At 40.6% G+C, this 23,250-nt stretch overlaps 1 protein-coding gene across 5 annotated transcripts; it reads right to left on the bottom strand.

Annotated features, from left to right (window-relative positions):
• Positions 1–809: 809 nt before the first annotated feature.
• Positions 810–22,555, bottom strand: EOGT (EGF domain specific O-linked N-acetylglucosamine transferase). 5 transcript variants are annotated; one of them, XM_069811879.1, is made up of 17 exons: positions 22,214–22,555; positions 21,614–21,666; positions 20,590–20,819; positions 19,527–19,627; positions 18,879–18,987; positions 18,693–18,787; positions 17,438–17,542; positions 16,163–16,269; positions 14,473–14,576; positions 11,781–11,873; positions 10,968–11,039; positions 10,343–10,429; positions 9,054–9,122; positions 7,667–7,728; positions 5,901–6,020; positions 4,367–4,469; positions 810–3,987 (listed from the first exon to the last, which is right to left on the bottom strand). In XM_069811879.1, exons 3-17 carry the CDS (start codon positions 20,797–20,799, stop codon positions 3,841–3,843), a joined length of 1,584 nt encoding a protein of 527 aa, XP_069667980.1. In that variant the 5' UTR covers positions 20,800–20,819; positions 21,614–21,666; positions 22,214–22,555; the 3' UTR covers positions 810–3,840. The 5 variants fall into 5 exon arrangements, with proteins under 5 accessions (XP_069667980.1, XP_069667978.1, XP_069667979.1 ...); XM_069811877.1 differs by having other exon boundaries at positions 20,590–20,814; XM_069811878.1 differs by having other exon boundaries at positions 22,251–22,555.
• Positions 22,556–23,250: the final 695 nt, after the last annotated feature.

Here is a 23,250-nt window from a genome sequence, read left to right as displayed (position 1 = left end):
CCCACACCTACAGGAGAAAAAGAGTCTGTGGCAAACAGTTCAAACTGCAGGCTTTTGCTAAGGCAGCTGACTTGGACTGAAATGAGGTAGAGAGCCCTCACGCGAGCTGCAGTCTGTAGACAGGAGGAGCAGCTCCCACTCGGAGTAGGTCAAGCAGCTTCAGTAACTGGAGGCTTAGCATCCTCACACCCACGCTGTGAGAGGAGGAACTGAAATGCAAGAAAGATGATGAGAACTCATGAATGAGTAACGAAGAGCCAAGATACTTGGGCCGTTTCAGGGCCAAAGCCAGAAGAGTATTTAGTAGCAGTTCTTTTATTTCAGACGAAAAGCCCGATCCATGAGAAACGTGTGTTCAGAGGAGTGGAAATAAGAGCTCAACTTCAAGGCAAAACACTGCAAATTGAAACAATTATTCAACATTGAAATCAAATAAAATTATCCCCTCACATTTTACCCTTCTGAGCAGATAAAAAGCTCTCAAGGAGAACGTTTCCTTCAGTTTCTCTCCTGCTTAAAAAAAAAAAAAAAAGATTAAGGGACATTCTAAACCCTGAGTAATCTCATTAATGGTACAACTGGCAAGATTAACAGCAAAAATTAAACAATTTCATTATTATTTAATTGCTTTAAAGGATGTATTGCCTTAATATTTATAACTGTACTCTTAAGATTAATAATCTTGATTTGCCACCTCCCCATCACAAACCATTTCTCACACTTACCCAACTTCCACAGAACTTCACAAAGAAAAAATTGAAAATACATCTTGAAGACTTCTGAAGTAAAAAGGAAAGACACCATGTGCATCCATAAATTCTTTTTTATTTCAAATGCAGCTCTCAGTTTACATTGTACATGAAACACAGGCAATCCTGTAAGCATTCAGGATTGGCAATGTTCATTAAGTCCCAAAACTACATTCATCACGCTGATGCCAATGTGCCAGTTAAACACAGATTCTAAACTTAAACTGGAGAGACACAAAAATCAGAAGTAGCAAGGAACAAGATTCCTATAGTCTGGTAGGAAAATACAACCCAGAGCTATACCCTGCCTAAAGAACAAGTGGCCCAAAAGTCTCATGGATTGTCTCAAATTTCAATTTCTAGACAGATGGAGATGGCCCAGACCCTCTTTAAGAAAGTCATGAGCCAGATCTCTGCTGTTGTCCAAACTCTCCCTCAGGATTTATTGGAAAAAATCCCATTAATGCAACCAAACCTCCTTTTGCTGCCAAGATAATTTTGTGACTATTTGTAAAGCTAAATCAACCAAAATAGTATTTTCATCCCAGTAATATTAAGCCACAAAGGCTGAAGAATATGTTGGCCATCAACTGTTGACGCTGCACTCAAATTTAGTGAAACTGGTGAATGTTGGCAGGGTATTTTGCCCTTGGATTAATTCCCCACAGCCTCTCCTCCACGCATTCAGGCATATGTTCGACCACTTGTTTTAGCGACTCCTAACATAGCTTGAAAGAGAAGCTCCTCATCAGCTACTTCTGTACAAATTCAAGCACATGCCTGCATTCACACACTGGCTTCAACAGCATCATCTGCAGCACAGAAAGTTAAACATATACCAATGTTTTCCACAAACTAATCTTAAAATGCCTGGCAACAAAGCCATTGGCGCAAGATGACAGTGTTATCTCTGAATGTTTCCCAGACAAATAAATCTGAATATCAGTTTAGACCTCAGAGCATCAGGTTGTCATGGCAGGAAAAAGCAGACACACATGACTCTATGCAATTAACAGTGTTTAAAACATTTGCCTCTAAAACCTGGTAAAGCTATGACCAAAAATTTTACACTTCTTTTTTTATTAAAAAGCTTTTTATTAAAAAAATTATCAAATATGTGCACAGTTCATAGTTAAATGTCTTCTTTATTTTGAGTTGGTTTCATTTGAACTCAAGAGATTTCACTGACTTAAGTTTTATACATTTTTTTTTTCTTTAAAAATCCCACAAGGTAAAAAAACCACACATACACACACAATACAAATACAGGAAACTGCATTTCTCAAGGGCTTTTTTTTTTCCTCATGCCAAGAAGTGCAATTTTGCTTCTATGGTTCTTTAAAGTACAACAATACACTGCACTAAGAATTGCACCAGATATAGCTGATACCTTAAGGTATCTTGTGTATCTGGGTCATGAGAGATCTATATAAAAATTATGCTTACAGTAACTCATCTTTACCAGTATAGGCAGGTCAGTAAATGCACCTACACTCTGTGAAATTGCGTATGACTGTTGGAGAATGGAAGTCAATAATATCTACCATTATACCAGTGAAATGTTTACATTTATTGTAACTGTCTTGCTTTTGCATAAAAATGTATGCTCTGCTTCAAGCCACTGAGACTGTATGATTATGCTGCGAGCCTATCATGGGAATACATTCTCAAAAAAATCCATAATTTAACACAGAACTCTGTTTTTTATCTCACTGAACTTGATTCTTCCACACGTCCTTCTGGCCCCACTTAAGACAACAGAACTACTCCCTTTTTTTTTCCCCCTGCTAGAACCAACACGTCAGCTCTGAAGGGAATTTTATAAAGAACTCGGCTTTGGCTTAATATTTCCTTCACTGAAAACAGTGAACTATGCTACTGGCTTTGGAAGGATTTTCAAAAGTTTTCTAGATTAACTCTTTGACTTTTTGAGAAAACAAGAATATTAATAGATTAGGCTTTTAATGACTCCAAGAACAAGGTTCCTCATGAGTTCATTTCCTTTCAGCTGCAGCTGAAAGACACCATATGCATCTTATCATTTGTCATAAAAAACTACAAGTCCATTCCCTTTAGCATCCTCAGGAAGACTCAAGTTTTATTCCAATTTGCTCATTTTTCCCATTACAGACTGCTGTTTTATGTGAAAAAGTAGGAAACACCCAGATTACCTGATATTTTAAGTATTCGCTCAGGAAAAGATTTACCTGCTTTGAGATAGAAGACTGACTAAACCTACTGAGCAGACCTGTTATATTTTAGCATTTAAAACCAGAGGGAGAAGAGTCAAAGCTTATATTTAAATGCAAAACCATAAGACATGTTTTTCTAACTTAAAAATGTTTCTAAAGCTGTAATAGAAGTTTGCAGTGTCTGTTCTACCGAACAACAAGAGTTAAAGCTTGCTTAACCACTTCATTCTTACAACCACTATTATACAAAGGAAGATCTTCAAACCTAGAAACAATACAGGGACAAGCACAGCAATAACATGGATGGTGATGGAAAGGAACTAACAAGCCATGCTGGAACCACTGCATCATGTAACTCGGCTACAAATGACATACTGGGCAGTATCTTACAATAGGAAGGCAATTCCTATTCAGATTTTTACTTACAGGTACGGGACTATAATATAAAAGCCTCTACCTTCTTAAAAAGAGGAACTGAGGAGCTCTGACAGGCCTCGTTCATTCCCAGAGAGACTATACTGAGAAACCAAGCTGTAACACTCTCCATTCTCTAGCATTTCCTCAAATAATAGTAGGCATAAATTATTGCAAGATTAGTATCTACCCCAGAAAATCTTACATGAAATGGATGGACATATCAGACAAGTATTTCAGAATGTGGAATGTAAAAATACAGTGCAAAAAACAAAAAGAGTTCTGAAAAACAGTTTTTACATATCAAAAACTCCCAGAATTAAGGAGAGGGTCAAGGTATGGTGCTAAGAAATGGTTTGACAAGTTAATAATGGGACATATCCCTCGTAGAGGTTTACACGTTTCACACCAGCATTTTGCTTTATGTTGTTACAATATTTTTATGGAGCATTATTTAAAAATAATATTTCAGTCAGAAGTCAAATTTAAAATTCATCATGTTTTACCCTAAACGGCCACTTGGAATGCTGTGAAACATGATTTGCAGCCAGAAGCACCAAGTACATAAATTCTTCCACATCAAAGGAGTAGTTTGTAAATTTTGGATGTTCTCCCAGAGTTGGGTGGTGTCCCTAGAAAAATGAAATAAGACCTTTTAGACAGAAAAAAATTCAGTACATCTTCCATTCAAAAAGCAAGAAAAAAAATTGAGCATCTGCCATTTTAGTTTATTATTTCTGATCCACTGATCTGCTCTGAGGCAAAGAAGTCAGCAAAGTAACTGCATAACAGCAATGCTATGGATGGCTTAGATTAATGGCCAATTAATTTCATTTCTCTTCTTCCCTCAGTCATTAATATCAAATGATTTCTTACTCACAACAGGGAAGTTAATTTGGTCTAAAGAATGAAAACCATATTTCAAGTATCAGAACATAGATAGGTAAAACAAGTTAACCTTTAAATGCTTCAAGTTACAGCACCCACCCTTCTAGCAGTGGCCATCATTACCTGATCTTGAGGGAATACTTTATTCCTTTTTCGCCAAGTGATGTAGTGAATGCCTCTCAGCCTTGCCAAATCCAGGTAACAACGTTCATCTTCACAATTGTATCTAGGGGCAGGCAGAAAAATTGTATTTACCCACAGAGATTGTACTGAAGTTTACCAGGGTGAAACAGGAAAAAAAACCCCAAACCTTCAGGCCAAAATGTCGAGTTCTAAGGCTCTGAAACCACGGACAAATCTTACTCCACTGAAAACAACAAGGGCCAGCATCTGTTCTTCAGATGCAGCCTAGAGGCAGTTTGAGGCACACCTGCATGTCAGGCATGCCCCTGTCCAGGTGCAGCAGCTCTTGGGCATGGGTTTCTGAATTTACTTGGAGACTGGACAAAATGCTCTCAAGCCAAGACTATGCTGCAAAGCACCAGCTCCACAGCCTTCCCACAGCAGAGGCTTTAAGCAGAATTTCCCAGGATGGAGAATTCAGTGCTCTTAGAAGAGTGCAGCATTTTTGTTTAGTTCTATAGAACTGGGGTGCCTATTAACAACCATACTTTACAACAAAATTTAGCCATGAAAATGGTCAGAGGGCTGGAATACCTCTCTTATGAAGAAAGGCTGAGAGAGTTGGGGTTGTTCAGCCTGGAGGAGAGAAGGGTCCAGGGAGAACTTATTGCAGCCTTTCGGTACTTAAAGGAAACTTATAAGAAAGATGGAGACATGCTTTTTAATAAAGCCTGTTGCGATAGGACCAGTCATAATGGTTTAAACTTTTAAAAGAGGGTAGATTCAGACTAGATGCAAGGCAGACATTTTTTACGATGAGGGTGGTGAAACCCTGGCCCAGGTTGCCCAGAGAGGTGGTAGATGCCCCATCCCTGGAAACATTCAAGGTCAGGTTGGACGGGGCTCTGAGCAACCTGATCGAGTTGAAGATGTCCCTGCTCATTGCATGGGGTTGGACTAGATGACCTTTAAATGACCTTTCCAACCCAAACTATTCTATGATTCTATGAAAATACGTTTAAAAGGAAGCTACTAGAGAAATTTAGGTAAAACAGAATGACACTCAGCTAAGTTTGGCCAGCAAGCTGGTGCTCATGTCCTGAGCATAGAAAGGAATACATAAATAACCTTCAGGGTGTTCTTTAACACCCTGGACATGCATCCTATGTAATCAATTCACCTGGATCACCAAAATACCATTAAATCTCAGACTCACCAGGTAGAATCTAACCAGTGAGGCTTTCTCTTTTGTTGCCATTTTCCCGAAGCAATTGTTGACAAGGCTGCATTTTATTTATACCACGGCATCTTAAGAAATCACAGGCTAAACCTGTAGGATATAGTTACACTATATTTTATAATGAAAGCTTCCTCACTTTTGATTCCCAGAAGATACTGCCAAAAATAGTCTAGACGAGGATGCAAGACAAACATTCATAGTCAACTACTAGCAAGTCAAAGTGCTTCATTAACACATATGAACAGACATTAGCAGTTGTGGTATAAGAGAGAAAAGAGAGAGAAAGAGACTTACAGTTCAAAAACAACAGCCCAGTCTGGTAGAAAGAGCAAATGGGTAAGTCCAGCTCCATGCATCCCAATGAATATATCAGAGTTGTGGGTAATTCTCAATTGCTCTGAAAATTCAAGTTCCCTGTGGACAACACAGCAAAAATGGTGATCTGGCATGCCTATCCATCTCAGCAAGAATTAGTTACATGTAGAAGGTGCAAAATTAACTTAAGGGCATACTGAAAGAAAGAACTGATTTTTCAAGGAAAAATACTAAGAATCACAAATGCTGCGGCCAGCAATAACTCAGCATGGAATTAAAAGAAACACAGACAGGTTTCAAAACTTCACAAGAGTCTGTTCCAAAAAATTGAACCTTTTTTTTTTTTTTTTTACAAGTTAAGATTTTTGTAAGTTTGGGGGTTTTTTACTTGTCTTTAAAAAAAAAATATCTGCATTACCTCCTTTAAAAAAAACCCAACATGAAGGACATAAAACTGTTTTTAATGTAACATAGAAGTATACAATTCTCACCTAAAGGTGTGGATACCCAACCTGAATTTATGCATAGGGTATCAAGCAGAAATAAGGAGACCAGGCCTTTTTCAGCTCCTGGAGCTGTAACTCTCTCCCATCCTTTGACTGTAAGCTCCAAATAAAGTAGTCTCTTTAAATAACCAGGCGTTCCCTGGGCACACAAGGAAAGAAGGGACTAAAGGTACTTAATTTCAAGAGAAGACAGACAACTGGAAATGGAAATTACAATAGGCTTCATTTGTGTATGAACAATTCATACATTAAAAATGAAAAGAATAACATCCTCTCTGACCATTTAGAAGAGAGTAGGAAGAAACTGACTTAAACCGCAACAAGAAAGTTTAAACTGCTTAAACTGCTGTAAGGGCAGACATCAGGGAAACCCTTCTAACTATGATGACATTGATGTTGGAGGATAGCTGTGGAAATCTGTAATGCTGAATGTTTCAACAAGCACAGGAACTGTGGAACTACCACTTGGTCATGCTTTCAAGTGGGATGGTCCAGATGCCCTCTCAAGGGTATCCACCCTCTTTTCTACTACTAGACTGTTCAAGTGCTTTCATTGACAAGGGAATCAGAAGGAACTCAACTTCCTCACAATGTCTCTGCTTTGGTCAAAACACTGATCTTCAGTTTCTCACTCCTCCTGCATGATCCATGACAGCATCGTTGAGTAGATGGGAGCTGCTGCCATTTGGCACAGGCATACACCTCTTGGGAACTTTTTCTTCAAGCCATTTCTTACTGGCACAGTGCCTACTACATCTGGGCACCACAAATTGCCCTCAGATGGTGTCTTCAGGGGCCACCAGAGCAGCAAATAAGCTGAGTTATTACTCATTACTAAACTAAGGGTCATAAATATGACACCAGCATCACACAAGAGAAATCCCTGTTGACGTGCACTTAGTGCGGAGCATTAGCAAATCCAAAAGGGTGATGGGAACACAGCTGGCTCGGGGAGAAAGGAGGAAACAGAAAGAAAAGTAATTTCAAAACTTGCTTGTCATGTAGTAGCTTTAACTTGAGCCTACTAACTCTAGAGATTCATTCCCAAGTAGTGCATCATGGGATGGAAGTGCTTAACTAGCTCACCTACCACCCCCTCAGTAACATTCTTCCTTCCTTACCAGTTCTTGGATTTTGCAAAGGTTAGACATTGGGGCATATGTAGCTTTGCTTGCAAACAGCTTTCACCAGCCATAGGCAGCATGAGATCACACTAGTTTCTTTTACCAACTTACGTACTTGTATTTGTAGTCTACCACTTTGACCTCCAATGTCGATACCGTTTTCAAAGCACTTAAAAGCTAAGGAGGAAAAATAAAAAGACAATGATTTGGTGTTCTCCTTCAATTAATTCCTCCCCTGCACTCCTGATCATTTTACACACTCCTTCTCCCTACCAGGGAATTACAACAAGTGAGACAGAACATATTGTCACTGACACACAAAGGAGCAGTTCCCCTCTTTTTGTGCCTTCCCACCCAAGATACATACATTATTCCTGGCAGAGCAACCGCTGGAGGGGAGACTTAGATCTCCTGCATGCTCACAAAGGCTACTGTTGCCTTCTACGTGCTCCAGGACCCAATCCTAAACCATTCAAACTAGTAGGAGTTCTGTCAGGAATAGTGGGAAGATGTGGATGGATTTCCAAAAGATATTCCAATACCTAAAGAAGCAAATTGGTAGCTAGAAGGATTTTCAAAAATACCTTACTAGGTCAGACTCCTACTCAAATAAGAAGTGAAATCAGGTTAGAGCCTGGGCTTCTAACCTAAAAGGGCTTCTTCTAAGTCTCCAATCCATAGCCAGCAGAAGACAGAGAAAGAGCCAAGTATTTTCTTTTACAAACATGTAGTAAAGATAAGATTAACTTCTCCATTTGTGTCATGTGCTCATTACCAGAAAACACACTACATGTAGCAGTGTAGGCATGCACTGTGGACAGCCTACCAGATAAGGCACAAATCTAGCTTTCTGAACTCTGTCTATTCTGCCACTGAGCTATTGCATCAAACAAGCCTCAGTTTCTCCCTACATAAGGTGGGGATGATAATGCCAATTCATTTTTGTCAGGCTCTAACAGCTAAGAATGAAGACAGGTATGAAAACATCAGATGTTATCATTTTACCACATAGAAGCTACACCATAAATCCATTAAGTTGCATGATTCAAAAATGTGAATCAATATGAAAATTCATTAAGTTTTGAATGCATGTACTCAGAGACAATAGCTTATGCATTTTAATCTGCAAGCATAACAAAGGTTTTTGTTAGAGTCTTCAACACTGGGAATGCTAGAAATAAAAGAGATAATCTGAAAGCAAAATAATTTAATTTTATCAGAAGCGCTGCAGTGTCTGTTTGTTAAGAGGAAATGCTTTTAGTATTACATCTGTAGTCTTCCACTGGATATTTAAAAAGGGCAGCAAGGTTCAGTGTCTGGTGTACAGAAATGGAGACTGGCTAGAAGACATATTAGAAGAAATTAATATTAGCACTGAACATATTTGTCCAAGATTTGTCAGCAGATAGATGTCTTGGCTGCTCCTGAAAAAAAAATAATATCAATTCAATAAGCAAAATTTAACTTCTGATAATTTTTTTTAAAAGTAAAAAGGACCACACCTCATTCTGGTTTAATATTTTCCGGTAATCTGTACTGCGTGCAAGTATTGTGACTCGAATTTTCCCATCCTAAAAAGAAAGAAGCAGCAGTGTATTAGCTATGAGGCAGATCTCACAAAAAAAAAAACCAACAAAAAATAACCCCCCCCCCCCCCCAAAAAAAACAAAACCAAAACCAAAAAACAACCCAAACACATCCATATTTACTTTTGGCAATTATTTGAGCAACTAAATATGTTTCTTCCCCATGTAATAGATGATGTAACCACCTTAAAATTCACATCATATTTTCCAAAAAATTAAAAGTGTCAAAAACTTTGTGAAAGTCTGACTATTAACAAAGAATAAAACATTTTCTGAAAGATTTATTTTATTCAGTACAAAAGAGCCTTTGTATTACACATTACATGGAAGTTTTTGAAAGCAGGAAAGCAGCTTTCAGGATGGCTTGCGCACAAGATCCTTGGAAAAAAATATTTTACTTCTATAACAGTTCCTCCTTTTAGCTCTTTAAATTAATTGGACTCACAGGGGTAAGTGTTCCAAGTGAAATAAAGAGATTTAACTGCATGAGTCCCATTAGTGTCAGCAGGAGAAGCATAACTAAATGCCTGTGCAGTGCCTTGAATGTGTGCCCCTCAGCGATAATATGTAGGCTACTCTCTAGCAAATACTTCAAGAAGCCCAGGACTGCCGTATTTATCAATACAGCCATTGCAACAGTTTGCAAAAACTACCAGTTTTTGTACCAGTGTACAGCAGAGAAGCCCAGGGCCAGGCAGATGGTACTGGGCAGAGATCGGAAGGACCAGATTCAATCATTTCCTCCTCTGACCTGAGCTCAGCAGTAACTATGAGGATCGATAGAGAGCAAGTTCACTGCATTGCTCTGTGGGATCCCCTCTACTGGACTCAAGGACAGCACCTTGTCAGTATGCTCCAGAAGAGACCACGTTACACGGATCTTGCTTAACTAGGAAGGACACAAAGGCCTTGAACACAGAGAATAGAGACGAGGAAGAGGTCCTAGGGTTGGAAGGAAGATGTTCTAAAGTCTGCCCTATGGAAATAGGGCATGAGGGCAACTTTCACAAACATACACAAATGTTTGCTGAAGGCCTTTATAGAACAGGCTGACTTACAGGAAAAAAAAAAATCCCAAGCATCACAGGAAAGGACAAAAAGTACACGATATGCCCTTATTCCCCACTGAGTCCAGCTTGCTAATGCTGCTTCTCTGGTAAGAGCCACCAGCTCCATTTTACAACTTCACTATTCAGCTATCATACCTTGGGTCCTTCTTGTGTGATATTTAATCTGTGTAACACATGCTGAGAAAATGCTCTAAATAGCCCTGTACCATGACAGCCAGAGATCTGAAATTAAAAAAGCAATTGTTAATACAAAAACTTATTTTGCTCAGAAAACCTCTCTTTGTGATCAGCCTTTTGCCATTCTTGTGGAACAAAAGCCTAGTATCATGCACTGCGCTAAACATGTCACTATTCACTGCAACACAAGTGGCACTTTCATTTAGAAAGAAATATAACTGTCTCTACAGTGTTACAGCCTGAATGCATGAGCTAATACCCTCGGGAAAGTCTGTCAGTGTACAAGCTCTTGTGCTCTGCAAAAATACCAGTAATTTCACAATGTCCACCCATTAAAGAGAAATAATACGCATCTCATGAGCTGTGACATAAGAGATTGTACACAACCAGTTCCTATCAAGTAGCTGAAGTAACTTCAAAATCATAATCTTTAGGGAAGATCATTTCATTTGGAGTTGCACAGACTTCCAATGTAGTACATTTCATGATAGCTGAGCTAGGTATTTGAGAGATTCATTAGCTCAGGTTTTATACTGTCACACACACATCTAGTTAACACAGTGGACGGATAAAAAGAACTCACCAATGGCGTGTTATAAAACAAGCCATATCGCATTCGAGGCAGTAATGAGAAGACTGCTTCTTTAAAGCATACCTGCAAAGCAAGATCACAAGAAGTTACACTGCACTGCTACCTTCCGCTGGCACATTCCGTGCTCATTCAGTGGGATCACTTCTTATAATGAGCTAGCAATTACATGCTCCTGTCAAGAACATCCTCACTTCCTTCACTGTGCAAATGAATAGAACAAAGACAATCCTGATCCCAAAAGAGCTCTCACTTAGGATGCTACAGATGCAAGTGTGGGAAGAGATAAAAAAAACCACCCCCAAAACAGAACAAACATGAACCAGTTAGAGATTAGAGAGTTTAATACAGGCTTTAAGGGATTTAAGAGACTAAAATGAGCTCTGAATAAATGGGTACATTTTTTGGTGGGACTAAAAATTTTTTTAATGATAAGCAGCAGATATACTAACAGTTGCAGGGGAAGATAAACACCTCAGTAGGAATCAGAAGACTTAGAAAGACAGTACCATTTGAAAATCCTTAACTTCAGCAGTGGGTCCTGCAGAATTGAAACCAATACCTAAATATCACCTCTTAGAAGACACAAAAGTTAGGTCCATTTATATAAAGCATAGATATGCCACAGAATTAGGTTACAGCTCTATCTCTTGTTTGTAAGGTAGAATACTCATATTACGCAAATTAAACATGCATGGAAAGTATTACTGCTTTCCTCTGAAACACCCATATCCACAAGCGGCTTGAGAAGCTGTCATATTTACTACCTAGTGACTATGAATTAAAACAAAATATAAAATTCCATACCCTCTTAGAGTCAAAGGTTTTCAAGTGTATAATTTCATAGTCAGTAAATGCCTTCCATGTCTCACTGAACAGGTCGCCATAGCCATATGAACTCTAGGAGGAAAGGAAAACACACAAGGGCATAATGATTACATAAATGCATATAAAAACTCTCTTCATGATTTACAAGTACTATATACAAGTTTTAACATACAGGTAATATGCGCATTGCCACCATGACACCTAAGACAGCCTAGCACAGAACACAGACATTACAGAACGCTGAACCCTGCATTTACAATGGCAGTTAACTCAAATTACCTGTCAGGTAGTTAATTTTTAATATAACAGGTCTAGATTGCTAATTTATAGAAAAGTTCTTCAACAGCAGTTTAGACTTTCTGAGTTAGGAGCAAGGGGTACCTACTACTTTCCTCAGAGACAACAGAACACAAGTTAAATTTGAAGTAACAAACATACGGATGGTAGAAGGCATGAACCTCAACTTCTGAGACTAAAAAACCACCTGCGAATTCAAGTGCAGCAGTAATGTTTGAAGTAAAAAGTCACAACAAGCCTGTTTCACATTTGCCTCTGTTTTGGGATCATCACCTGTATCACAAATTGAAGGCAATGATCTGATCTGATGGAAGAAACAGCCAGGAAACTGTTTTGCATTACTTTGACAAACTACCAAGAAGTTTCTCTACAGGGCATTACAAAACTTCCCCCTTTGCAGCAATGCTCTGGAGATCCTTTTAAAAATCATCTACTCCCCACAACATTGGCCTAGCAGCAGGGGCTCTTGCCTTCAAATTCGTAACATTTTCTAGACATTTGAGGGCTAAGAGTCACCATCTCTTGCTCTTTGAATGCAAATAAATATGACCTCAGTAGTCCTGGTGCAGATTCTCACTTAAAGCTTCCTTTCAACTCTGGAGCTAGTTCAGGCTGCTTGGAAAATTATATGGAAACATTCTCAACAAGAAATTTGAAAATAAGACTATCAATGACAGCAGCAGAGTGCAGACATCTAGTGAAATGTAAGAGAACCTAAAGGGTGCCAGATTTCCTTCACTAGAAGAGGTGCTTCCTTCCCTTTCCCCTCCTTCTGCCATAAAGTTTCAATGAATTTTACAATCCATACTACTTTCTGGCCATCTGTATTACAAGAACTGCTCTTCAAGATTAGAAGTAGAGAACTGATCTCCAAAACTGAAAATACTACTTTCTAATGCTATCTGCTCTCCTTAAAAGTGCTTTATAAACATTGCTTTCCTGCATTTGCAGAGACAGCCTACAAATCAACACCCAGTAGATTTCCTACTCGTTTTCTGCTTTGTTTAACCCACATCTAAGGCCATTACTGTTTAATAAGAATAGTGCACTGATTCTACAGTAGCTAGAACGTATGGCCAAATCTAATTACATCATGGAAAAGAAAGAGAATGAATAATAAGCTCAAGTCCATCTTTTGATCAGCATGGACAGTTCAGCAGTTAGTTGGTGCCATCATCTGGTTGTACATGGTAATGAACTCAAGCAGGCCGAGAAGTTAGGACTTATTTACAATGATAGTACTGTGACAGTACTTACTTTGAATGGTATATTTGAAAGAGTTATTTGATTCAACAACGTGATATAAGACAAAGAGTTGCTTTTCAAAGTAATTTACAATGCTGTCTGACATCTGATCTTTTTGGAAAGCCATCAGAGCTGGATTAATAGGTCCCTGTATAACATTTAGAGAGCTTGCTTATCTGGCAGGTGGGTTTACTTTAGCTTTCAAAATGTAAAATAATTAGAAAAAAGGGTCTCTTCTAACCAAAGAGGTTTCTCATTAAATAGCACGCAGAGGATACTTGCAGTTCTGTATTGAATATTAGTTGTCCTAGCAGTAAATATTCAGAAAGAAAACCCAGTATATTATGAGAACAAGACAGACATGGGACAGTATCATAGTCAAGAACTGTGTTATTTCCAGACCAGATTACACATGTTATCTGGCATTTTACAATGAAAAACTAGGCATTTTGTTTAGCTTATAACTCTCCTACACAACTGAAATACTGGCCAGTAAAACTAATATTACTCTCAAACACAGTCACAGTTTCAACTCAGCAGTGCAGCAGAAATAGCCCCACTTAAAAATTTGGTTTATATGTCATCATGGCATTCTAAGAGGTGATTGAGAGAAGGAACTGTAAGAAGGCTATTTAAAGGAATTAAGTATTAGACCCTGTTTTGATATGTACAAGGATTTCATTTAGTTGTTTTCTTTATTACAGGCTGCACCTTACTGATTTAGAAAGATGCAAGGCTGCGTTTCTTTTTAAATACAGAAGAAACAGTTTTGAGTAAATCTATGTCAATATTCTCAGAGAAAAAAAACTACAAAAAACAGCATGAAACATTCAAATGCTACACATTAGAAATACAGATCATGTTATTTTTGAGGTGACACCAAAAAAAGGCATAATTATGTACTAGCAAAAGATGAGCTACGGAGTAGTGTTCAAACAGCACATGGTTTATTGTGGAAAATCTGTTCCCTGACTATTGTTCATGTACCTGTATTGACAGGATCCAAAAACTTACCAGTTCCACATGGCTAAGCCCACAAGAAAGCTAAGGACTGGCTACTAAAAGCTTCAGAGCCTCTATAAAGCAGAGATACAACCGATTACAAATGTTAAAAGCACAGCAGACTTACGGTGTCCCACATGACTATGTTGACATCAGTACTGAAGGAATTATTTATATGCTGTGTAATATAAAGATTGACGAAATCACAGAAGTGATGGTACATATTAACGCCTGAGAAAGAAAGAAAGAGTTGTTAGCAAAATACTACATTACTCGCTCCACTTTTTATTGGTTCATGCATTTTTTCCTTAGTAGTATCCTGCATTTTATATTAGCTTTCTCCTGCTTCTGACTGAATGCTTCTTATACACCCTAAAAAAGGTATACAGGGGGAAGGAATCAAGGTAAGAAACCTGAAGTAAAACATGTTTTTTAAAAGTTCAGAGAAATTAGAAGAGCAGCCAAAAGACAGCATAAGAAAAAGATAAGTTTCACGTGCTATTTCCCATTACACTCTGCAGCTGCTTTCTGAATTATATGAAAGCAACTACTGCTTTAACAATAGCTAGTTAGACATAGAGGAAACTTTAAAAACAGGCCTTCGGCACTGATCTTGGTTCTGCTTTATTAGGGTTAAGGGAAGCTCTGTCTGCAGGACTACAAGACAGAACTTGTACTTGCACATGAGCCAAAGCCCAAGTAATTCCTCAGGTTTTTTCTCAGAGCATTCTTGTTCATTCTTGGTTTCTTAAGCTAATACCTTGAGACCATGGTGCATAAAAAACTACCATGAAACAAAGGAGGTAATGTAATCCAGTTTTCTTGCTAGTGAAGACCAGATCCCAGTTTTGGAACCATGTGCACACAGCCCCTGTTTCTAAGCTCCTGACCAAAAGGAGCTGCCATGATAGGAACTAGCTGCCGGATTTCCTATACTGCTCAAACAGCAATTTTCCCCCGCTTCCCCTAAAACAAAGGAGCTGGACAAAATCGCCTCCTGAGCTACAGCTAGACCACCCTGCTCAAAGGTACAAATTGACAGCACAGCAACTCTTCCACAGTAACTGTTCAGGGGCCTGCAACAACTTTGCCTAAAATATAAGATACTGGCCTGCAGGGGAAGTTTACAGTTGCACTTTGTCACAGGGTCAGAACACAGCAGACAACTACCCAGTTTAAACCATAGGTTACCACACAGCAGCTTGTTTGTATGTCTACATCCTGAACACTCTCTTTGATTAACATTTGTCTGTAAAACATGCTGCATGAACAAAAAGGTTGGTGAACTTAAAAAAATGTCAGATACCACTAGCTGATTCCTAAAGATGCTTGGGTGCTGCCCCTCTTCGAATACCATTTCCTCTTCCATATAATTCAATATGCACAGAACCCTCAGTTACTGAATACTTACTACAAGACACATACACCCATATCTTGTGTTTCATGGTATGAAACCTGTCATCCAGAAACAGCCAAAATCAAAGACTGCACATAAAGGTCTTTGGCACAAAGTCAAAGACTGTCAAAACACAGTCAAGAGAATGACTGTGCAAGGCAAGTGGCAGGAAATTTTTCTGATTTTTTTTTTTAACCATCTCTGGGAAAATGTAAGATTTTTAAATTTAAGTTCCGAGTTCATCAGTGGAACTACAGAAAAAAAAGGAATGAAAAAGTCATATCATTTTTCAAAAATAAAAATATATTACAAGTGAACTTGACAATCACAAAGGCATAATGTAGATGGGCAAGTTGGATACGGGCTCGTTTTACTACAGTACTGCAGGAGAAAAAAAAACTAAACTAAAGATACCAATTACCTGCATCTAATTTCATGAAGTATGTTGGCTTTTCAATAACAATGTCACACTTCCCATCTTCTAGGGGCCTGAAGTTTAATGCAGTAAATGTCTGGAGTTCTGCAAACCTACAAAGATTCAATCACACAGAACATGCTTTGTCATTAACACACTTAAACAAATGTACTTCATACATCTAAGATTTTGTAACTGTTCATCCAGTCCATTTGATTTAACGGGACTGCTGAAAACTGATAGAGTCTGACAATCATTTTAATGATTTGAAATTGTAATGGAAGGTTCTTCAGGTTATGAGCTTCAAGAGGTTAAACACTGCCTTTGATCTCAGGAGCGAACAGCATCTTTGATCTACAAATCAAGGCAGTAGAGATGTAACAAAGAGCCTTAGAGCCTAGATCTGTGGGTCTATCCAACTTGATCTGCATTGCCAAAGACACTTCAGCAAGATCTTCATGCTTTGGTCAGAATAGTGAATGTACATGCAATATTTATTATTCCTGGATATAAACAAGGATAAGCAGTTGAGATGACAATAGCAGGTAGAGAAGAAAAGTCTTTTCCTCCTCTGCAGCTATTCTTAACCAAAATTGACCATCAATGCAAAATGAGAAAAAACATGAAAACATGAGAAAAGCATAAAAATGAATTCTTTTATGGACCTTAATGGCTCAAATTCCTTCGTGTTTCACCAATTTACTGGCAAGGCAGCTTTGAAGTGCTAACATGCAACCTGTGATACTTAACCAGCTACCACAAAGCACCCTCTGCACTTCCTACTCAGCCTGTAGACTATTGTCCATTTTACATTCCAAACACAGGCTCCCTGGGAACACCATATGAATATATATCCAGATCGGGCATTGCATTGGCCCCAACATCACCAAGGACTGTTTGAACTAAGACACAAGTACAAACTTCAAGGCATTTCGCAACAAAACAATCGTCTCCTTCTATAAACAGATTAGGCATAGAACCAGCATCTTGTCCGGAAAACATCTGAAGGTTAGAACTTCAAATTACAAAACATTTTCAGATCTTTTGCTGCTATAGACCAGGCAGGACACAATTACACATAGCATAGTTTAGAACATTCTGCATAGATGTAATTATCAGAGGTACCTAATATGAACTCTCAAATTGACCTTAGAAAGGAGCAACTATTTCCTCAGTATGCTGATACAGAAGCTGTGATCCACGCAGCCGGTAATGCCAATGAAAAAAATAAAAAAGAATTAGTAAGTGAACTTGGAAGCAGCCTTGAGAAGTGATTCTTACCAAGACTGCAAAGGGCTCTTGCGTTGACCTTCAGCCAAAAATGCTTGAACGTTGAGGGTGCAATGACCTCCAATTTCTCCCTTCTGGAAGAAGTCTTCTTTGAATCTAATGCAAATTAGTAAAAGTCTATCAGCTTTTGTGCTACAAAGTGCTCTGCAATCTCAATTACATACTCAAGCCAGTGCTAGTTAGTTGCAATTCAGCAAGGTGCTTCATACATATTTAAAACCTGAGTATTTAATTCAGCATAAATTACGCATTTCCCACAATTCCCAAATAAAGATAGTGGTGCCCTTGGAGTTCTACACGGCAATTTAGAAAACAGCACTAATCCACCCAGAACGTTATTAGGAATCATTTTCACATACTCAAATGAGTAATTTAATTAGATTTTGCTACATGATTACTTACAGGAGCATCATTAGTTGGGTTTTTTGTTTGTTTGTTTTTAATAACAAATTCTTACTGAAATTCACCTCAGATTTCACAACCCAGTTAGTAACCCAAGAATTTCATACAACATACAAGGAGTGAGGTGCAAGAACAGGTTTCATGAAAACAAATTGCCAACTAAAGCACTGTCTAAATTAGCTTTTAGGATAGACTGAGAAGATGACAAAACCCATTCTGAAGGGCATCAGCATCACAGTCATGAACCAGGTCTTTTCAAGTCATGTGGCCAAGACACTGACTTCAAAGATAAGGCAGAAGGAAAAATGCGTGATGCCAGCATCAGTAGTATGGTTTTTTTACGCAGTTTTCCAATATGTAGCATTTTAATTTGGGATGTGGGAGATCCAGGTTCAGACCTCTCTTCAGTCTCACTGTATCTAAAAATGCAATTCCTGGTTCTGGCATAAAGGCATCTAGCATAGGAGAGGTCTTCTCGGTGCCTCATACAAAAACAATTCTACTTTGCACGTCACCTGATCAAGAAAGGATGTGACCAAAGACACAGAAAGGATGTGACCAGAGACACAGAAAAGCCTTCCTCTCTTCTGTCAGAAGGGAGGGTTTCAATCATCCATCATCATTCCATAAAACTAAAAGCTTAGGTTTTTAAACAACCTGTACTGCTGACAGCAGCAGCAGCGGACAGCAATCAAGAGGTGTAGATCTCAACAGGACTTCAGCAACAAGTCTCTGATCAGCAGTAAAGCCCATGGCAACAAGCACACCAGCTTTGTTAAACAAATTCTGAAGTCCTTTTCCCTGCCATCCCTTGGTTTTACTATAACACAAGCAAATCAGACACCTGTCATGGTTTCTCTTTACAGTTCGTAAATCAAGGTACAAGTTTGTGGCTCTGCAATGCTGAAGGTACTGAGAACAGGTCAGAGACGAATCTCCCTGTTAAGAAAAGAACAAGTAGGTTTTCATCAATAACAAAAATTGCATTTAAATACAAGTAAAAAGTATCATATCTATCAGAAATACTTACTGTTGCTGCAGGCTTACAATGGGTTTTCATTTCATTGAGCCTCTCTTGAATGTAACCAAAGTCAGCTTGTTTCCAGAATATTTGTTGGGCTGTCTCAATGTCACTTGCCCTGGTATATGAAGGAGAGAGAAAAAAAATCAAGGTCCCTTGCTCAAGTCTAGTAACAACTTTAACCGATAACATTTTTTTCCACTGAAAGTGGAACAGAAGAGCCAGCTAGTTACTTTATTGACATTTAAGACACAAAACAGGAAGCAACTTATCAGCTGCATGTAAGTGAAAACATCAATGACAATTTAAAGCTATTCTCCCGTAAAAGGGTATAAATTTTTTTTAACATTTTTCCTCTGTTTTTAAAGCTAAGAAAGGAAATCCAGAGTTATTTTAGGAATCTGAATTCAAGGCTAAATCAGAATAATGAAAACATTGTGGCAGGAAGCATTTCAAACAGTATTTTTTTCCTTAAAAAGTTAGATTTTTTAAATTACGTTGAAAGATGTATGTTATGTGTAAATACACATATCTCTACAAAGAATCATCCTTTAAAATCTATATCACAATAACGTTAACTTCACAGCTAATACGAAAGTGAGCACTACACTCTTTTTTTTAACATACTGTACTTTATACATTTAAAATGAAACTTACCATCCAGTTTCAACATAATCACACACTGGGTAACTGAACCTGTAATCTGATTTGCAAGATTTTTCATAACCCCAGCAGGATTTTAGTTTCTTCAAGTATTTCTGTAACACAGAATAACTGAATCAGGTTAGGCAACTGCAAAAAGGGAAATTACTTAAGTTAGTTGTTAGCTTATAAACTACCTCTCGCTAATAAATCTTGCATAAAAGGCTTTTGGTTTGGTCTGTTTTCAAACGGAGTTTCAGAAAGAACACCCAGATTCTTTATGCACAACAGAGGCTTCAAAGAGGACACGCATGCACAGCAACATTATCCTTGTCTTTAGTATGTCTGTTCCAGGACAACCACTTTCCTGACCCAGTAAGTAGGATTCCAAAAATGTCACATCACTGATAGATATAGATAACAAAGCTAAGCTCACACAAAACACAGTGCTCCAGGCTGAGGGTACCACTGCTCCCCAGGCAAATCTAGAAACATCGGCTTCTGCAGTGCTGTAGAAAGCCAGAGAAGAGGGAGCACAGCTCCCACCCCCAGCTCTACGAAGCAGCTCCAGCCTGAGAGACACTAGAATTGCTCCCCAGCCACATGCAGCCCAGACCCTCCAGTTCACTTTCCTTGCTTCAGGTGAATGAATTATGTGCAACCACAGGATAAGATTAAATCAGCATTTCATTGATTTGCCTATACTCTTGGCACTTCCACAAAAGTACTACAGCATGCTAAAAATCACAGGCCTAGAAATTACTAGCTGTACTTAGTTCAAACACCTTTCACAGGCACAAGAGTCATTCAGATTAAGATCACCATTTCAGCTCTGTAACAATCAAAAGAGGGGGAATAAAAATCTTGCAAACCAGTACATTATAAATCCAGTCTTGTGGCAGCATCAGATTCAGGAAGAGCCCTGTACATCTATTTCAAGAGCAAGAATTCCAAATCCCAGTGGAACCCACTAACTGGCAAGAAGACCAATTCATCACCATCTTTAACTGCTATGACTCCAAGAACAAACCACCCCAACATTACATTTGAACAAACAAATAAAAAAAAGCAAACCTACTTTATATGGGCAACGGGAGTCTTGCTTACAGATGCCAGCGATATGCTGATTATTGTGCAGAAAGTATGGAATATGCTCATCTGGCAAGTTGATAGCTTTGTAGCTATATAATGGCTCTTCTGGAATGTTTTTGAATACAGTAAGATTTTCAGCTTGGGAATTAGCCAGAATTTCTTGCAGTAGCAATCCAAACACAAGCAACATGAACATGGCAACCTATGAGTCCTGTACTTAAAAAAAAAAGACACTTAAGACATCTGCAGCATAGCACATTTCAAGCATGCAAGACAATATTCAGCCAAAGTCAGTCATATAATCAAAGAATTTGTACCTGTATATCTGGGGTGGTTTCTTTTTCCTATGAAAAGTAAACTTTCACTAAGAGACTAGACTGTACTACCTCAGGATTATCTTTGAATCATTAGTCATTGAGGGTTATTACGCACTACCAACTCACAGTCAAACTAAAATGGGTGTGTTTACTTTAGCTAAATCCCAAGAGATCCTGAGAGTTCAAATGTGCAAACTAAGTATAGTGTATATAATATCCAGACAGCAGGAAGAAAATGTAAAAGTGTTGGGGGGGGGGAGGGGTGAGAAGAGGAGGAATTTTAGTTTAAAAATAAGTATAGAAATAATACATTCTCCACTTTGGAAGAAACTAACCATTAGCTGAAGGCAAACTGGGCGGTCATAAATAAATGGTGAAACTTAAGCCTGTTTCAGGATGCTTGTTTTTAGTAGATAACATCATGTTAAAAAAACCTTTGAATACCAAGTTATATACTTCAAATTATAACTACAGGCCCACACATATCTGTATACTCTAAAGCAGACTTGATACCTTTCTGGTACTACAACCTTCTCTTCAAACACCCCTGCTTTGAACCATTAAACCTCCTGAGGAAAATAAGGGATGGCCTGTATCTAAAAATCCTTTTTTGGCATTATAATTTGCCAAAATTTGCATGCTTGCTTGTGACTGAAGCCTTTAGCAATATTCATACAATACAAGTAGTTTTACCTGTTTGGTTTGAGGCGATTTAGATCTGCTTCAGATTTCCCAAATACACAAACCTGGGGGGGTTTAACACAAAGCTGAGTTACAAAACACGTCCTGCAAAAGGAGGCTTCCTCAGAACACAGTCCTGCTTCTTGAGGAACATTCACAGCAACGAGAGCAACCTTCCAACAGCCTGGGAGCGTGTCTGACCCATCCAGGTATTCGGGTCCCTGCAAGAAAGCGCTTCCCCGGGACGCTGGGGGGGGGGAATCTCGGCAGGATCACACCGCACCCCCTCCCCAGCTCACACCCCACGCTTGCGCTGCGGTGCCCGGCTCCCCACATCGGCGTCGCCCCTCCCCCGTCCCCCTGGGCCCCCCCTGAGGGTGATCCCTCCCTTCGGGAAGGCACCCCACCCCGGCGCTAGCGCCGAGTCCGTACCGGACCCTGAGCCGGACCCGGCCTCCGACCCACGCTTGTCCCACGCCGGCCGAGCCCGTTACCGGACCCAGCCCCCGGCCTGCCCTAGACCCGGCGCAGACCCGCTACCCGGCCCACAGCGAGCCCCGTCAGGCGCCGCTGCCCCGCCCGAGCCACCCCCGCGGCGGCGGCGCCGCTCACCTCACGCCCTGAGGCCCCGGCGGGCACCTCGCCTCACCTCAGACCCGCCGACCCCGGAGAGCCCCGCGGCCCGCGGGACCGGCCGCTCCTCCCGTTACGCGCTCGCCGACGGCCTTAATCCTCATGCCGCCGCGGCAGCTGCCGCCTGTCCGGGGCTGGGGAGCGCTCACGGCCCGGCCCGGCCCCACCAGGCTCCGCGGGGGGGTGGAAAAGCGCCCGCCGCCCGCCCGCCCTCTCAGGGCGGCCCCGCCACCGCGCCCCTCCTTCACACCCGCGGAGGAGCGGGGCGGGCGGCACCGCCACCGCCACACCCCGTCCCTCACAGCGGGGAGACGACCGCGGCCTGAGGGGCTGCCCGGGGCCCGCCCTCCACCTGGAGGCGGCGGGAGCGCCAAGCCGCCGGCGAAGGAGGAAGGAGCCCGGCCGGGCCGGCCTCCGCTGAGGCGGCGGTGGGGGGGGGGGGGAAGCCGTGACGGTGCCCGCCAGCCGGCACCTGCCCGGGGCAGGGGGGGGGAGCAGCCCCGCAGAGGCCGTGAAGGGAAAGCGGTGCGGTAGCCGGCGGCGCGTCTTCCCTTCCGCTGCCGGAAATAAAGCGCTGCCGCTGTATGGCACCGGGAACGGCGTTCTCAGGATGCGGAGGAAAAAAGGGGCCTTTTCCTGCCGCCGCTCCGCAGGAAGCGCAGCCTCCGGGCACCCCATTGTCTGAGGCGGCCTCTCACACACACGCACAAAACCCCCCGGGAGCCCCGGGGCTCACAGGGGGGCCGGTCAGGGCATCGCCTTTATCGGCGACACGCAGCGTCGCTCACGCTTTCGCTCCGTTCCCGCTTCGGCAATTGCCGCGGGGGGGGGCAGGCACTAAGTTCTCCGGCCGCTTCGCCCCTCGGGTTCCGGGGGGAAAAGCTGCGGGAGAAGAAGGGGCGGCGGGCAGGGACACCTACCTGAAGAAGGGAAAGCTACGTGAACTTCCACATTAAACCCATTACTGCGGCGCACTTACAAATAAACCAGCCTCCTGCACCGAAATAAGACTTTAA

The sequence above is a fragment of the Haliaeetus albicilla genome, chromosome 24 (assembly GCF_947461875.1).
Source record: "Haliaeetus albicilla chromosome 24, bHalAlb1.1, whole genome shotgun sequence".
Lineage (NCBI taxonomy): Eukaryota > Metazoa > Chordata > Aves > Accipitriformes > Accipitridae > Haliaeetus > Haliaeetus albicilla.
The sequence above is the reverse complement of the archived record's forward strand: the minus strand, read 5'-3'. Positions and strand labels throughout refer to the sequence as shown.

Excerpts from the sequence above, each read along its gene's own strand:
- EOGT (XM_069811879.1), bottom strand. The coding sequence starts at position 20,799 with ATGTTCATGTTGCTTGTGTTTGGATTGCTACTGCAAGAAATTCTGGCT. Across the intron at positions 11,874-14,472 it reads ACATAGTCATGTGGGACACC|AGTTCATATGGCTATGGCGA; the intron begins GTAAGTCTGCTG and ends CTTTCCTCCTAG. Across the intron at positions 3,988-4,366 it reads AAGTATTCCCTCAAGATCAG|GGACACCACCCAACTCTGGG; the intron begins GTAATGATGGCC and ends TCATTTTTCTAG.